The sequence below is a fragment of the Sphaerodactylus townsendi genome, linkage group LG01, assembly GCF_021028975.2.
Source record: "Sphaerodactylus townsendi isolate TG3544 linkage group LG01, MPM_Stown_v2.3, whole genome shotgun sequence".
Lineage (NCBI taxonomy): Eukaryota > Metazoa > Chordata > Lepidosauria > Squamata > Sphaerodactylidae > Sphaerodactylus > Sphaerodactylus townsendi.
Window position 1 is genome coordinate 112,681,609 of NC_059425.1, and position 18,256 is coordinate 112,699,864.

General features: G+C 40.0%; 1 protein-coding gene across 1 annotated transcript in view; it reads right to left on the reverse strand.

The window, feature by feature from the left end:
* Positions 1 to 223: 223 nt before the first annotated feature.
* RSPO3 (R-spondin 3) overlaps positions 224 to 18,256 on the reverse strand; it is a 56,539-nt gene continuing 38,506 nt past the window's right edge. Inside the window, exon 5 of the mRNA XM_048491223.1 lies at positions 224 to 1,287. Within this exon, the coding sequence (XP_048347180.1) occupies positions 1,091 to 1,287 (197 nt within the window). The 3' untranslated portion in view covers positions 224 to 1,090. The remainder of the gene's footprint in view (positions 1,288 to 18,256) is intronic.

Consider the following 18,256-nt stretch of genomic DNA (forward strand, 5'->3'; position numbering starts at 1 on the left):
TTCCCAGTTTTTTGTGTAAAATTAGGTGCCTCGACTTATATTCGGGTCGACTTATACACGAGTATATAAGGTACTCAGTGTACAAATGTACATATTTGGTGAAGTGGCCTTCATTTATTAGATAGAACATTTCTAAAGAACAGCATCAATTTCCTCTGTTTACAAAGCAGGTTGTATGGTCGTGTTTAAAAGAGAAACATCATCAGTGAAAAATGGCAGTGTATTTTTGTGGTCTATTTTTTCTGTCTTTATTAACTCAGTGCTTGTTTTCCTACAAATATGATTTGTCAGTCACGGAAAGTTTGGAAATGTAGATTTAAGTTACACAGAGTTACAAAAAGCCTAGAACAGCACATGCTGTATGATCATGGTTTGAACCTGAAAATATTGTGCTGTCCTGCAGATAAGATCACTGCATAGCTTAGTGCCATAGTCCTTCAGAAGAAGAGCCTCCAATGTGTTTATCATTGCTTCCACTTTGTCCCAACACCACTTCTGCTGCCACCACTTGCTTTCAGAACTCATCTAGCTGATTAGTCTGCAGTATCAGACATGAATCCCAGGAACCACTGGTTAGAATGTTCGGATAGGAAATGGCTATAAAACAAATTCCCACTGCCCTTTCAGAAGTTTCCCCCTTCTCATAAATTTTATGCAACATGAACAATTATGCATGTAGAGATACTGATTCAGATGTCTCTTGTTTCATAAACAACAAATCAAAAATACTTTACAAAGAAAAAGGGCAGTTTTTCCCACCCAGATATTCAATATATTGCTATACTTTATACCATATTGATAAGTATATACAAAATTTTAAAATTGCCTCTTAGAGATGTATGGAAGCATATAATATAACAGTTTGAAATTATCTCACTTGAAGTTTTCTTTTTTAAACTTCCTTGGATCATGTCAATCTGTTGAATAAACCGTGACAGCTTGAAGAATATAATAGAACCTATTTGGAATGTTGTTTAAGATGTAGGTATAACTGATAATATTGTTGTTTTGTGACTTAAATGAAGAACACCGGCTCCGGGATCTGGTGGAGATAGCAGCAGCAAAAATTCTGAACAGTGGTAAAAGGCTGTTAGTGTACAGTGCTGATGGTGATTGTGTGCAGTTTCTGCTGTTTATCCTGCACTCTTTTTTTCCTCAGCTGCATTTTACTTTTGTTTTCCCGCTCTCTGTTTTGCCTTCTGGATTCTCGGTCTCTGTTTTCTTGTCTGGTTTCCTTGCTTTCATCTCTCTTTGGCTTCTTTCTTCTTTCCTCTCGGTTTTTCTTTCCTGAAATTAAAACCAAGATATATTAACATTTCTTTATTATTTCTTTATGTTGCTATTTTTTCCCTTCAACTGGATGTTCTCAAACTTTGCATTCCTAAATGGGGTTGGGGTCTGGCATGGCTTTCTTTCACAAACTACAAGGTATTTTGGACTTAGAACAACTGGAAAGGTACATAACCCTCATCTTGACAATTGCACAATATTTTAAAATGGCACTTCAAAAAATTTCCTGGAAGACATTTCCTTGCTGTCATTTTACTAAACCTATAACTTCTGCAACTTCTTTGCTCATGTGCAAAAGAACAACATTCCTAAAGAGTTAATAAAGACCATATAAAAAACAGATTTGCATTACTAAATTCAAGTGAATGTCAGCCAGAAGAACTATAGAGATATTATCAAAAAAGAATGTACAAAGATTATTCTTGTAGCCAAGATAAATGAAAAACCTCAATGGATGACTGATGAAACTCTTAAAATTGCTAAAGATAGACAAGAAGTAAACGTAAAAGGTGACATAAATAGAATCATGTCTAAATGCAGCATTCCAGTGATTCACATGTAGAGGCAAATGGAACTATTTTAATAGCCCATGCAAAGAAATAGAAGAGAAAAACAAAAAAGGAATAACAAGAGATCTGTTGCTCAAGAGCCAACAAATCAAAGGGAAATTTAAAGCATAGTTAGCCATACTAAAAGATTGACATGGAAATGCATTAACTGACCAGGTCAAAATAAAGAAAAGATGGGAATAATACACTGAAGAACCATATAGAAGAGATGAAAGGTTGACATCCTTCCATGAAGAAACGTTTGAAGAAGAACCTGCAAAGTGAAATGAAAGGTGAACTGAGAGCAGTTGAGAAAAACAAATCACCAGGAGCAGATGGGCTACCAATATAGTTATTCCAAGCAATAGCAACAGAGTTTATCAAAATTTCAACAACAATATGCCAACAAACATGGAAAACAAAACAATGGTCCACAGACTGGAAAAGGTCAATTTACATTCCAATTCCCAAAAAAGAGATATCAAAGACTACAGCAGATATCAGATCATTGCAATAATTTCTCACATGAGTATAAGTGATGCTCCAAATCTTTCAACAAAGCCTGTTAGCATACATGGAACAAGAAATGCCAGATGTTCACTCTGGGTTCAGAACAGAAAGAGGCTCTAGTGATTCTATTGCAAATTTATTGATTACAGAAGCATACAAGAGAATTTCAGAAGAAAATCAGATTGTAATCTGTAAAAAACAGCAAAGTTTTTGCCTCTGTGGATCATAAGAAAATATAGTTGATTTTAAAAGAAATCGGTATGGAACAACATCTGATTATTTAATGAGCAACCTGTACTCTGGACAACAGGATACTGTTAGAACAAATTATGGAGAAACCAAATGGTTTTCAATTGGCAAAGGTGTCAGACAGGATTATATTTTATCTCCCTATCTCATCAGTCTGTATGTAGAACATATCATAAAGAAAGCTGGATTAGATTTAGATAAATTTAAAGTGAAAACTGATGGAAGGAACTTTAAGTGTTTAAGATATGCTGATAGCACCACATTACTGTCAGAAAATGGTGAAGACTTGAAACAACTACTGCTGAAGGTTAAAGCAAAAAGTGCCAAAGTAGGATTACAGCCGAACATTGACAACAGTAATGACTACTGGGGAATTTCTCAAGTTTAAGGTTGATGATAAAGAAATTGAAATTGTTCAAGATTTTTGCTTCCTTGGCCCTATTATCAATCAAAATGAAGACTGCAACCAAAAAATCAAAGGGAGGTTAGGAAGGACAGCCATGAAGAAACTAGACAAGATTCTTACATGAGAGGATACATGGCTGGCGACCAAGACTCATACCATAGTATTCTCTGTTACCATGTATGGTATGAATGTTGGACAGTGAGGAAAGCTGACAGGAAGAAAGTTTATTCATTTGAAATGTGGTATTGGAGGAGAGTTTTATGAATAATGTGGACCTCTGAAAAGCCAAATCATCGAGTTCTAGATGAGATCAACCCTCAACTGTTCCTAGAAGCTAAAATGATGAAACTGAAGCTATCATACTGTGGGCACATTATGAGAAGACAAGAATCGCTGGAAAAGATAACACAAGAAAAGTTGAAGGTAGCAGGAAAAGAGAAGACCCAACATGAGATGGATTGAGTTCAAAGGGAGCCACAACCTTCAGTTTCTAAGACCTAAGCAATGATAAGAAGTTTTGGAGGACATTAATGCATAGGGGCATCATAAATCAGAAACAATTGATGGCATTTAACAACACAGCTTTGTGCAGTTATGATTAATGTTATTGTCAACAGGCCTGACATATAAATAAATAAATTAGTGATACAAATTAAGTGGCACTGTAGCACTAAGAATATACGATTTAGCATTGTATACACAAGTATATATTTTCTTTATTTGGATCAATGAAATTACATACATAAATGCTGGAAATGCTTAATGATTGCATTAAATGTGTTGTTTCTGATAGGGAAAGTACGTGCAATCAAACTAGTGAAAAGTAGATTTTAAAATGAAGTGTGCTTATTAGAAGCACCTACATATTGATTTGTATGTCAAATCTATTGACAAGGGGAAAGTATGCATAAGTTAAATTATTACAGTTAAAGAAATCCCTTACAATGCATCAGGTAAGATGGATAATGTACTCTGATTGAAAAAAATGTGATCACTACAATACACAGTTTTCTGCCAAATCATGGCAAAATGAAACTTTTTAAACTTTGAAGATTACACTGTTTTAGTGAACTACCAATAAGAATCCACAAAGGGGCACTATTGAGCTATCCAAGCCCATCATTTGTATTCTGTTCAAATAAATGTGCTCAAATGGGTTGGGATTCTTTAGCAAGGGGAAAGGAGTCTCTGACTTACTAGAAAGCCCTGTTATTGATGCAAGAAGGACTGTGTGAAGTAACTTCATTGGTCATAGTCTATATTTATTCTTAGTCTTCTGTATCACATTCTGTATGCATGTTTTCCATTGTAAAATGTTTGTGCTTCCTGGGCCTGTTTGAAAGGTTGTTAAGGAGGGAAATATGCATGACTATGGCATTCACAGTGGCAGAAATGTTCTAACAGAAATTATTGTGTCTTACTGCTTAACTGATAGGAAGAAGCAAGAATGGCAGTCAATAGATGTCTTTTAAAAGTCTGCGGTCTGGAGGTTCAGGGGGTGGAGGAATGGGGAAAAAATTATGCCCTGGGCAAAGTGACATATTTCAACCAAGAATATGTGCCTCCATATAAGAAGTTCTTAATAATAACTGCAAGCATGTGCTAAGGAGGGCATTATCTTGATAACTCTGTGCTTTCCTGACTCCTCATCTATGCTCAACGAATGTTACATCAGAATATTTGGGGTGGGGGTGGCTCTTAAAGCTTGGGAATACAATGTATTCCTAACTAGAGTTACACCCATCTAAATCTATTGACTTAAATAAATTTGGAAGGCTATCACTATGCTTCAGATTGGACTATGTGAGCCCTGTGAACTGTATCTAGCTGACCAAGCCTTTTATCCAGATGAGTCCTTCTACTATCCTAAAATGACAGACCCAGAATTTAAGTCATATAAGCCAGATGAAAGTCTTGCTGTGTTGCACATAACTCATAAGACTTGCATTGCCTACCCTACTGTAAAAACTATTTGATATAATATGTTGAAAGAAATAAAATATACACAATTCTGGTCAAGAAATCCTAATGGGGAAAGTGCAATGAAAGAGCCAACTTATGAAAAACCACTGATGGAATTCTTTTCTCCTGGGTCAGCCTGAAGTCACCTATATCCCATTAATGCAATGTTACATAAATTCCTAGCTCCTTTCTCATTTCCAAGAAGCATGACCAATTTTTTGGAGAAGGGCCAGCTTTCAAATACACTCAAACTGAACTCTGCAAATGTCTGCCAAAAACATAATTTTAAGGACCTCTCTCCCAAAGCTCCTATCTAGTGCAAAAGAGATCATATATTCACTCTTGCCAATTTTTGTTTGTTTGAAGAATAACACCATCCTCCCATAATTAAGGTACACAATGGCCATGCGCCACAACTGAAGGAGAAAGGCAAACCAGCTGCCTCTACAACACTTTTCACTGGTGAGATGCATTTTTGGGTGGAAATGGACCGATATCACAACACAGTCTCATCCATTGTCCATGAAGAAGAATCAGCAGCATCATGGATGCAGCCAAACTTGTGGCCTCTTTTTGCAAATGTTTGTTTCCTGCCTTTTTCTTCAGACTCCCGCATATCCTCATGCTGTATCTTTATAATAAGACTTTGCTTCCCTTTCTGTTCCATTTATACAGTATATGAACTAGTTAGTAATGGTTCTGTTCTATGAGGAATAGTACTAAGAAAAAAAATGCTGCTGGGATATGCATTCAGTAATCAATGATTCACTGGTTGGGGTGGGATGTGTGGGGAACATACATTTACTGGAAATGTTCCTTTCAAATTGTTGGTAGTTGGAGATATTATTTACAACATGAAAAATTCTGTCCCAAAGAAGTTCAGGGAAATTAGTAGAAACATTTGTCTCTGAAAAAGCTTTTTTGGGCCTTCTACAATACCACCTCTCCCATTAGACTCCCTTGAGGTCATGCATGCTGTTCTTTTCAAAGACTACATTCAGCTGGTGCAGGCAGTTGAGCAAACCAGAAATACAAATGTGATGCTGTATTATGTCAGAACTGCATGTTTAGTCTGCCTTTCGAGAAATAATCAGGAAAAGTTACACATGATAAGAGACAGATGTTTCCACCTAAGAGATATCTGAACACTTTCTAGTACAATATTACAACAGTGAAAAAACACCAAAAGGAATTATTTATGTTTGCATTAAATGGATTTGAGCCACTTTGAAAATGGGTGATGATTCTCTTAAAACTCCCTCTTAAGATTGCCTTTAACAAACCAAACATTTCAGATCGTTTGATATGTCAAAGGTTTCTCTGATGCTGGTAAGATGTCCCACCTTCTCAAAACTGTAGTGCTGTAAGAGTCTAGAAAATAGTACAGTCCAACACTGCTGACCCAAGGTACATCCAAAACCATGCGTAATTCCCCATCTCTCTCACCCCTAGGTTTGCTAACATAATATGGGCATCAGTATATTCTGTGCAGAGATACAGAATCAACAACCTACCATAGCAAGAGACTTTCAGAGCAGATGGTTCCAACTGACTCAACAGAGTATTCCAAGCCATATGCTGCAAAGAAGAGAATACCGCCCACCCCCCAGCAAAAATGCCTTCTAGCCTAGGGGAAAGTACTTTCTAGTACCAAATACTGCAAGCAGATCTGAACAGGAAATGCATTCTGGTCGGGTCCAAATGTTATTTGAATACACATAAAGGTGCCTTATACCTGTCAAGTATCATAGAGACTTGGCTGGGCAAGGGGTAACCTCTCCCAGCTGTGTTCCCCAGGTACTTGGGGATACATCAGCATAGGTATGGCAGGCAGAAAGGTCTATAAAGACTTGTCCTAGCACAGCGCGTCCTTCAGGACACTTATGTTCTGAAGCTGTGTACCTAATGTTGATATTGAAACACAGGATTAGGATTCTGTTGGTATCGCTTACCTTACTGCCTAACATCTTCTTGCCTAAGCTGACAGAAGTGGTCTTAGAGTGATGTTAAGGATCCATTGGCTGATTGTCCTTGGGGCCTTCAACATTCATGCTAAGGCTGTTCTGTCAGGAGAGGCTCAGCATTTCATGGCATCTGTGACCACTGTGAGTCTGTCTCAGGTAATATAACTGGTCCTATATATTATGCAGGTCACACTCTTAATGTGTTATTTGTTTTGGGTGAGAGACATGTGATCTGAAGGTGGAGAAACTGATGATTTCTTTGTCATGGGCATATAATTATTTGTTTGAGTGTTTAGACCTAAAGGGGTACTCAGCTCTGCAGGGTTGGGGATCTATTAAAATGATAAATTGCCAGAGCCAGATGGTCCAAATGGCTCTGATGGTTCTGGAGGATTTTCTGGTTGATACGGATGGTGTTTCTGTTGATGCCCTGACTGACCTCTGGAATGACAAACATGGGTAGTTGACACAGTTGCTTTTAGGCATCCTCTTTCAAACGTTAGAGCCCATGTAACCCCTTGATTTACTGAGGGGTTGTGGGCAATGAGAAGACAAGGAAGACAGCTAGAGCAACAGTGGATAAAGGTTTAGAATGGGCTTGCAGAGGGCTCTCCTCATGTTTCCTTGTTTACACACAAGGAGGCAGCTTGCTGAAGCCTGAAATCAGCTCTTGTTCTTCCAGTTCTCTTAACTCGGCCCATCAACAGTTTTAAAGGCACAGATTTCATAACATGGAGGAGTCTCAACATTAGAACTGATATTCTCCCCCCTCTCACACATAGACATGGCGATAAAAATAGACTATGATTAAGGTATTCTTGAAGACTTTCACGGCCAGAATCAACTGGCGATTGTGGCCATGGTCTGATAGCCTTTGGCCCTAATGTTTCACCCACATCTATGTAGTTTGGCATCTTCAGAGGCATGTCATAGTGAGATGTGTTTCTCTCCATGTCATAGTGACATGTCTCTTGCTGTGACATGCTCTGAAGATGCCAGCCATAAATGCAGGCAAAATGTTAGAAGCAAAAACTACCAGACCATAGCCAACACAGCCCAGAAAACCCACAACAGCCACTATCATTTGTTTGCTCTGGTAAAAATCCACAACCCCCAATGAATCTTGATATGAATTTCTGAAATGTTAGTTTGATCTTGTTTGGCTTTTGCAAAAAATAAAATGTAGTGTTTATTCGTTTTAAATCCTCCAAAGAAGGAACAGTGTGTTTATGGTTGTTTGCTGTACCATGGCTGAAATTAGCAGCTAGTTTTCATACATAGACAAAGGCCGAATGTGAAGGCTTAACATTCTGATTCATCCACATAATGGCATAGGTCATTGCACCATTCTCCACTTTGTAGAATTCTAACGGTATGCTTTCTGAATATTATCCAGTCTTGTACTTATGAGTCTATAAACATCCATCTAATATTTCATTAAATAATTCATTTAATTCCACATCACTTTACATAACACTCAGTGAAGTCCTGTATGTTCATTACTTGATGTTTGCATCATCAAGCAATGATTTGCAAGTATAAATAAGCCACATAAGTGAATGCCCCAGACAGCATCTTCATATGTCCTTTCAACACTTTCACCAGACACTGGCAATCTAACACCAGACACTGGCAATCTAACAGACAAATTGGACTGCCACCTAAAGTCACAACAAGAATCACAACTGCCACCTAAAGTCACACAAGAATCACAATAGAGCATTTGGGACAGGATCAATCTCAAAACACTCAGAAGCAAACAGAGGCAGACCTTACAACATAGGAATACAATATCCAGAATGGATATTCCTAACAGACAGTGCAGGACCATCAGTACACTTAGGATGGTCACTTTCAACACATTCATCTGCCAGGCAGGCACAATAATCAAGAACTGTATAGAAATCGTGCTTTGTGCTTTACAATAATAATCTATCAACACCACTTAGTGAGGATATGGATACCAAACATAGCAGGAGTGAAGGTCTGGATGAGTCCTTTTAAAAAACAACAACACTAGAATCCCCAAGGAGTTTTCAGTTTGTAAAATAAAAGGGTGTATCACAGTTCTCATGACAGTTAAGGCATGGCTCACATATATAAAGTGATTTTTCAGTATTCATTCTTTCTTAAAAACATTAGGCTGGATTACACCAAATTCTGTTGTTTAGCATTCTTTGCAAGAAATCCAAGCAGCCAGCAGGTACTGGTTGTCCATGGGAAAATGAGCAGTTTTTCACCCCCTCAAACTAGACACAGTGGAATGCTTACAGGTATAATAGGCGCTTGAGATGTTTGGAGCAATGGTTAAAAAAATTGCAAAATCAAGATGTTACTTTTTATGGTAGATGAAGAATTTTCCGAACACATTTATGAGAAAACTTCAGTTACTTACAGAGTTTAGCTTTCAGCACTGATTAAAGGGATAGTAATTAAGTGAGCAAGTAATAAATAAAACCCAGGACATTTAGGTTCCTATTTAACACTATGAGAATGGTTGTGGAATACTACAAATTAACACCTCACATCTGCCATTCTGTTTACTATTCAGTAGTATGATCAAACTATGGATGAATTGAATGCCTGCAGGTTCGGCTCATGTTCAGTTTGTGGATCTGAAACAGGGAGCCAATTTCTAAATGGACTGTTCAGCTGCACATGAGCAGCCTGAGCCTGTTAATTAAGTTACTTTTCACACTCTCAAGGAGTACAGTACAGTGCAGTTTGCAGCATTTCACATATGCACATTCTCACACAGTCTGAGTTCTAGTTTTTTTCCTTCCCCTACAAACCTGTCCTTGCTGAGCACGGCTCTGCTGTCAATCAAAAACCAACCACATGAAAACTAATCATCTGGTGATTATAAACACTGCATTTCTAAAAGATCTTACTTCATTTTGTGTGGCTCACATGCATTAATGTGATAAAAAGCTATTTCACCACTACTTTCAACCTTTTTTTTCTTTACTTCGGTTTTATGGGGATCACACTACCTCCTCCAGTGTCATCTGATGACTCAACCTGATCCTCTATGATTCTTGGAGAAAATCAATTTCACCTACAGTACAAATAAAAAAGTAGGTTGCAAGGCAGAATGAAATACAACTCCATCCCAGCCACGCTGTTCAAAGCTGACAGTGGACAGATGGTGGACAGATCCAAGGACAGGGTGATGAACAATCATGCATGTTGAACATGGGGTTTTCACCTGCTGAAACTGTTCACTGTGAAGTTTTCAGCATCCCAGTGGGAGAGCATACTAAATTCATGGCAAGAGGCACTTAGTTAAGTGGAAGAAGAAGGGCCAAGCCCAAATATTTTTCAATAGTAGGTCATGGAAGCAATGAGTATATTTCCTGTCCAGAAATACCAAAATCATAGATATCATCACCAGATGTATGCAGGTTTACAAAAGTCCTCAGTGACATGGTGTTGGGCAGGAATACTGGTACTCCTAATGTCACTGTGTAGTTTCTTGGAACTGATTTTAGTGGAGAATACAGAATACAGTGGAATACAGAATGATTCTCAATCCCTTTAGTCAATTATCAGACACATTTTTTAAAAAGCAAAAGCTTCAGAGCGTCTCCAATATTGGTTTTGCCTACATGAGGGGAAGTGCAGTAGAAGCCTAAACCAGGCTCATTCCTGTGCCAACCTCGAGACTGTTCATCTCTTCTGAACACAGAAGTATAAGTCAACAACACAATTTGACCAGCTCTGCTTAAAAATAAAGGAAAAATAGAAGAAAGGTGAAGAAAATATAAATATTCTGTGACCATACTAATCCCAATAAATGGGAGTTTTTTATATGCTTGTAGGTGTTGGGACAAGCCCATAATAAGCAACCTTGAGAAAGGTTCTGCACTTGCCAACTATCCTGTCCACTTACAATTTAAAAAACTGTCCCGTCCATTCATGAAGCAGAATAACCATCTTATTTTGAGGCCTGGTGTTTGTAACAGTTTGGGGTGTCATTTGAGTGAAAATGTAATGTAGTGATTAGAGTTTCAGAATATGATCTGAAAGTTCAGAGTTAAAATGCTCCTTCTGTCATGAAGATCACTGGGAGATCTTGGGCCAGCCTAACCTATTTCACAAGATTATTGTAAAGATATTATTTATACTTTAGATTTTACATTGTGAGGAGGAAAAGGAATGTTGATCTGAATGTCTTGGAGGAAATGTGGCAGGAAAAAATCAAATAAATAAGATGTTTGTAACTGAATCAAACAAGATAATTTCTTGGACAGCAAATTGAAAGAAAGAATAGAAGAAGCTAGAGGAGCAAAATAAGTAAAGCTCCTGTCACAATCAGCTACTGTCAAATGTGCTGGGTGAAAAGAATAGAGTGATTAGTTGATTCCCTTCATTGGACAGCAGGCCTTAACATAAGTAAAAATTTACATGAGAAAGGTATGACTTTATTCCTGCAGAAATTACTAACTTTAAAAAGTCAGAATTAAATTTATTGGGCGACTTGTGCTGGTAGTTCATAGAACTATTATGATGACAGTTCCATGGCCCTCTGTCATAAAAGAAGTCCTCATAGAGATATTTTTTCTCCCTGAGAACTTCTGCTGTTAGTGAGGATATTTTTATATTATCCATTTGGTGCAAACAGTTGTCAGTTACAGGTGTTACTTATGTTGAATTCATAGTATGGTTAGTGCAAGCTGATTGACATTTCAATTTATTCCTGACCTCCTCCCCCCATCAGCAATTAAATAAATTAGGCACTGCATTGAAATGCAGAAATTAATTCCATTGATTTGATTCTATCATTAACCTAACATGTGGTGATTTGTGTACTTCAGCTGGACAACAGATAATTGAATGCAAAATACTGCTATTTGCCAAAATCTTTAATTCTGGAACTGTAAAGCAGATGTAAGCCAGTTGGAAAACTCTAGTAAATTCATGGACTATGTTCTATTTGTTGGAAGGGAAAGCAGACATTGACATTGGATATATTTTGGTTTTCTAGTAGCTGAATCACCCATTTGCAAATGTCAAATCCTACCTTCCACCCCCCGCTGTCATTTAGCCAACATATAAAGACAATTCCTTAGAGCTTTAGCTAAATCTTTCTGGTTTTGTAATGCACACTTCTGCTTAGGCAATAAACATCTATCATCTGCCATTCATTAATATTAATTAGAGATGATTACTAGCTCAGAGGAACCAAGATCACAGCAGCTGAGATTTTTCCCAGTCTGACCTTGTTAAAGTTTGTGCAGATAGCATTCTGTTAAGAGGAGTGCTGAAGCAGTGGTGGGAGTCAGCAGGTTCGCACCACTTCGGCAGAGCTCCCTCAGCCCCACCTACCTCACAGGGTGTTTGTTGTGAGCGGGGAAAAGGAAAGAAGTTTGTAAGTCCCTTTGAGTCTCCTTACAGGAGAGAAAGGAGGGATATAAATCCAACTTTTCTTCTTCTTCATATGTAGGAGTGGGGAACCTGGTATTTCAGATTAGTCTGCTACTCCTAATTACTGCACCACCTGGCTCTCTACAGGAACCCTACAAACTTTTAATTAAGGTGCAGAAGATTAATATTAAAGGAACCAATAAATACTTCAAATTGTAAGTAACAGAGCAAGTATCAGAGATCTAGTTGCAAAACTACTTGTGCCTGAACCTGGAGGAAATCTGCCTTCATCAATGCAGCTGACTGAACAGTAGTTTGTTCCTTTGATCCACACATTTGTGACTCTAGAACCTTGTCCTTTTAGGACGGCATCACTGCACATTACTAAACAGTGGTCCCCAAGTACAACCACTTTCTACTCAACAGTGCCCTTTATATGCATAGCAATACACCGAGACCATAAAACAACCACTACCTAGTTTAATATTTTCCAAATCAAAAAAGAAAGTCATGCATCTGTTACAAAAACAACAGCCCTACAAGAGACCTGGATGAAAAGGAGCTGTTCAGGGAGTGTATAGGATTGGGGTGGTAAAGGGTGCAATTACTTGTTAACAGACAATGGTTCTTTCCCCTGCCCTGGATACTCCGAACAGGTATATATAATCCACTTGCTTTCCTACTATCAGATCCTTTGAAGATGCCAGCCACAGATGCAGGCAAAACGTCAGGAGAGAATGCTGCTAGAACACGGCCATACAGCCCGGAAACCACACAGCACCCCAGTGATTCCGGCCATGAAAGCCTTCAACAATACAGCCTATCCTTTATTCGACAATACAGCCTATCCTCCTTATCTTCAGCTGTATTTATTTACTTCATTTATATTCCACCTTTCTCCATGGTGGGGACCCAAAGCAGTTTACATCATTCCCCTCTCCTCCATTTTATCTTCACAGCAGCCCTGTGAGGTAAGTTGAGTTGAGAATGGCTGATTCTGCATGGGCCAAGTAAAATGGGTTGAAGCCCTTTTTAAAAGCATTTGGGGGGGGGAAGAGTTCCCACACAACTCACCCCCAAAACACTACTAGCCCGTTCTAGTAGCCAGAACCCAGGTTAAATGAAAATCACGAATTTAGCAACTTGCCCCCTCTAACCCAGGTTGCAAATGTTTCCAGCTTGCCTGTGCAAACTATGGCAAGCAGGAAGCTTTCAGTCTCCATCTTCTGTCATCTACCATTATAGTAGATTCCCCAGGTAGCCACCATTAGAGTGGATACTCTAATACAGTAGTTCTCAACCTTCCTAATGCTGTGATCCTTTAATACAGTTCCTTATGTTGTGGTGACCCCCAACCCTAACATTTATCCATTTTACACATGGAAAACACTAATGCATAGAGTCTTAGGTGACCCCTGAGAAAGGGTCATTCGACCCCCAAAGGGGTTGCGACCCACAGGTTGAGAACCACTGCTCTAATAGGTGGCTGCCATGCCATGCAGGTAGGTCGGGGGATTCTGGGGTGGGGGGATTCTCGACTGTGCAGTTGAATTGAAACGTGGTGTTTCCTTGCAAACCGTGCTGCCTCCTGTCTCTGGGATCCCAGCAATCTCAGCTGGCCTCTGCAGCCGCTGGGCAAATGGCAGCAGAAGCAGCAGAAATGGGTTGCTGTCTGCGTGGAATCAGCCAATGTGTTACTGGCCCAAAGTCACCCAGTGTATTTTTTCAGAATTTTCTGCAAACGTGGGCTTTTTTCAGGTTTCTAGAAAGATCTGTTTTGTCTGTCCATGGCTCCAGTCCCTGGATTTAAGATTCCACAGATTTGGTCTTGTTGAGAATGAGATATATTGACAATAAACTTATTACTCTCCAGGGTCAAGATCTGAAAAAGCAGGTTCTACTTGAAAGTTTCAATTTTACAAAGTTTTACTTTTAAAAATTGAAAATAAGATAATCAGATGCATATGTAACATTCCAGTTGCAAAGCCTACACTGCAACTTGCATACTCAGTGTTTTTATTTTCTTGTTACTTCTTTCTTCCCCCTGAGTTCAGTCTTACTTCCAACTAACTATAAGACTGCAGCCTTGATGTTATGTAATAATTTCTTTGAGAGCTAGGATTAGAAGATGGGGGTATAAAATATTTTAAATAAGCCAGTGCTTATACAAAAAATGTATTTCCCAAAAGAAAACTAACTTGACAAGCTACAGTGGAGATGTACAAAGAAATGCAAACTCTAAATAAAACTATATATACAGAGATGCAGCTACATTTCAATGCTAAGTAAAAGGACTTTCAGTAAAAAACTGCTCCAATTATAGAAATGACTGATTCTCAGTTCCCAGGGTGGAGTTAATGTCCCCACTGTACATTACCCACATGAGTTCTGTGGTGTGTGATAATGATCGCCCAATAAACTGTGGAACTTCATTTGCCTTGGGACAAATATCTTGCACAAATTAATGCACATATCTTACTCAGGAGCTGTAATGTTGTACACTCAAAAAAACTTCACACTCTAGTAAGTGTGTCTATCATGTGCAAATTGCATTTTTCCAGCTTCAAATAAAAAACCTTTGTTGCTAGGAATGTCCACCAATCCTTGTAGAAGAAAAAGAAAACCGCAAAGAAGCTTTAACTCTTAATAAAATTGAAGTGAATGCATACTAACTCAGTACTAGAAAGTTCCAAAAGCAAAACCTATGTTTCTATTTTGAATCGTGCCTTTTAAAAGATGTGCTCTTAGCTGCCAGCAATGCCATAATATCATGATGAATGTGGTTTGTGTTCAGCAATAGTCTAGACTAGATGATGATTTATTATGCTCTTTTGGTCCTGCTGTCAGTGCCAGTGCTAACTTGGACACTTGCTATACCACTTTCTAATAAAATAGAACTGAGAGTATGGCAAAGATTTCTTTTTATGAAAGTTCTGGTAAAAGTGAAGCTTGGAATTGTTTGAGAGATAAGGGAATGCTAGAGATCTGGTGATCCACTGGCTAATGACACAGCAGTCAGTGCTGCTCAGCTTTCTGGCTAACAGTCTCAGAGCAGTGCTGCAATTCATGGAATTATTCCAAGGAAAAATTGTTAAACCATGCTGTTTTGCCATTATTACTGTTTAAAATGTTCATTCCTCTGTGGCCACATTTTCAAGATGCTATGTATACTTTGGCCACAATATTTAGATGTGATGATGAACAGTTTTCTTCCTCTACCTTGCTGTCTCTTCCTTCTAATCCACTCACTGTATTTTTAGTATTTGAGGACTGGCATCCTAGAATTCCAGAGTCAAAAAAGGAAGGTACCAGCAACATTTCTTCATTCAATCTATCCAGTTCTTTTCTTCTCCACTATGTGTCAGTATTCTCTAGATAAATAGTAATTGAAAGGATTAAGGGAGAGTGAGAGGATTCCTCTTGTTACTGGTGTAGGACACACTGTTTCCTTAGACCAGGGGTAGGGAACCTGCGGCTCTCCAGATGTTCAGGAACTACAATTCCCATCAGCCTCTGTCAGCATGGCCAATTGGCCATGCTGGTAGGGGCTGATGGGAATTGTTGTTCCTGAACATCTGGAGAGCCGCAGGTTCCCTACCCCTGCCTTAGACTGTCTGGATAAATAAAGGTGGATATGTGAGGAGTAGACTGTGGGCAAAACACACTTCGTGATTTACAAAAGGCTGCTGCTCAAAGAAGCAAAAAAGAAAAAAAAAGGGGGGGAAGGCTTCTCTCCTAATAAGACTATTAAAACCAGCAGACAGTTAGACACCACCCTTGTATTAATAAGAACTCATGGAATTCTTATAAATACAAATGCAGAAAAATTGGTTTTACTTCCCGCTTTTGAAAAATATCAACCATTTGTCCATATTGATATGTCCATATGTATTGATATGTAAAGCTGCCTCGAGTTCCTCGGGAGATTGGTGGGGTACAAATGTAAAGTATAAATTAAAAAAATATATATATACCTACACCTAACTTTTACCAAGTCTAATTTGTATTGATGTTGTAGGACTCCCCCTGAAGAGGGAATAGCCTGTACTTTCCTTCAATATTTTAAGCCTTCTGCACGGTCCCACACAAATAGCTGTGATATAGTGGTTGAGTGAAAGTAAACTCTAATTTGGAGAATCGAGTTTGATTCCTGCATGTGTGGTGGAGTCTTATCTGGTTAACCATATTTGTTTCCCCACTCCTACATTCCTGCTGGGTGCCCAGGGGCTAGTCACAGTTCATTCAGAACTCTCTCAGTCCCATCTACCTTATAAGTATGTTGAGATTTTATTTTGAATCCAGTAAACTCTAACAGCCCTATTCTGAACCATAGCCCCAAAGGCAGATGCAAAAGAAAGTGTTGCTGAGTGCAGCAATAAGATATGAGACCAACAACGCTATAGAGTTACCAGGCTTTCAGACCCTGACAGGACAGAGCCTAATGGTGTCACATGGAATAGCAGTTCTTCTACATATACCAGGAGATATTAAACCCAGTGGCGTAGCTACCATAGGACAGGATGGGACAAATGCCCTGGGCAGGCCCCATTTGGTCATGTGGGGGGCAGAAAACTTCCCCCACATCCTCCCACTTCCCCCCTCAGCTGACTTTGCCAGGCCATGCCTTCAGCCAGCGGAGGATGAAGGAATGACCTAGTGGGGCGGCCACAGGGTGCCCCTTGGCCTGGCCGCACCCCACCAGGCCTGGGGAAGGCTGCAGCCAAGTGCCCCTCAGCCCTGCCAGGCCCCACCAGGCTGCCCGGGACTACCGCCTGCTCAGGTAAGCGGAGCGTGAGGGGGTGTAGCTACCACAGGATATGGGGTGGGGTGCAGGGGGCACTATTTTGCCTCATCACCATTTTGCCCCACTACACCTCCGATTAAACCTCATGATATGTGCACCATGGTATTGGTGCACATATATAATCACATAGATGGATTATTCACATCATGAACATTTAACTATTAGATAAATGTAGTTGAGATGTGAGTGCTGTATCATTGCATCCCATTTTCATGTGCAATTAACTTACTGCTGGAGTTGTATCCTGCTGTTCTTCCAGGGAGCCCAGAGGAAATGGACATAGTTCTCCATTCTCATAGCTATTCTTTGAGACAGATTAGGTTAACAAAGAGTGACTGGCTAAAGGAATTCCTGAGAACTTCAGGGCATAGTAACTGTTACTAGTTAACACTGGTTCTCACAGCAGACATGCTCAGAAGTTTTAAAAGAAGCCATCCAGTGTGGAGGCTGATGCCCCTGAATTTTAACCTGCAGCTCTGAGGCTTTCTGAATAAGCCTTGGAACTTTATTATCAAGGGCCCTTTCCGCACGGGCCATTTACAGCGCCCTAGGGATGGCAAAAATGCCGTCCCTAGGGAGCTGTTCACATGGGGGGCACAGCTGCAGCGCAGCCGCACCGCCCTTGCTACCCCCCCAGCGGCGCAAAGCCGCTGTTTCCAAACCTCGCTCCCCGAGCGAGGTTTTCTGGAAACAGCGGCTTCCAACCGCTGCCGTGCAAACGGCAGTGGCTGGAAGGCACCATCCCCCCCTTCCCGATCGACGTACCTTCCCTGCGACCTTCCGGTGCGTCGCCCAGGCCTTTGAAGGATTGACGGCCTTCGCCCTGCTGACTCAGGCAGGCTGTCGCGCAGGGCAGAAGTATCCCCTGGCACCTGGGCGACGCGGCCCGAAGGTCGCAGGGAAGGTACTAAGCTCGACTCGAGCGACTTTGGCACTGGCGCTGCGCCGTCTTCCCTGCCCCTACCGGGACCGTTCGTGTGAATGGTCCCGGGGTGTGTGTGTGTGTTGGCGTTGTATATGCCGACACACACCCCAGCATGGCCGTGAGGAAATGGCCAAGGTGCAGGTTTGATACTCAACATCCCTACAGTTGGCCAGCCCAGCAACATTTGAAGGAGAAACTTTTTTCACCTCTGCTAGTCCTCAAGAAGACGCA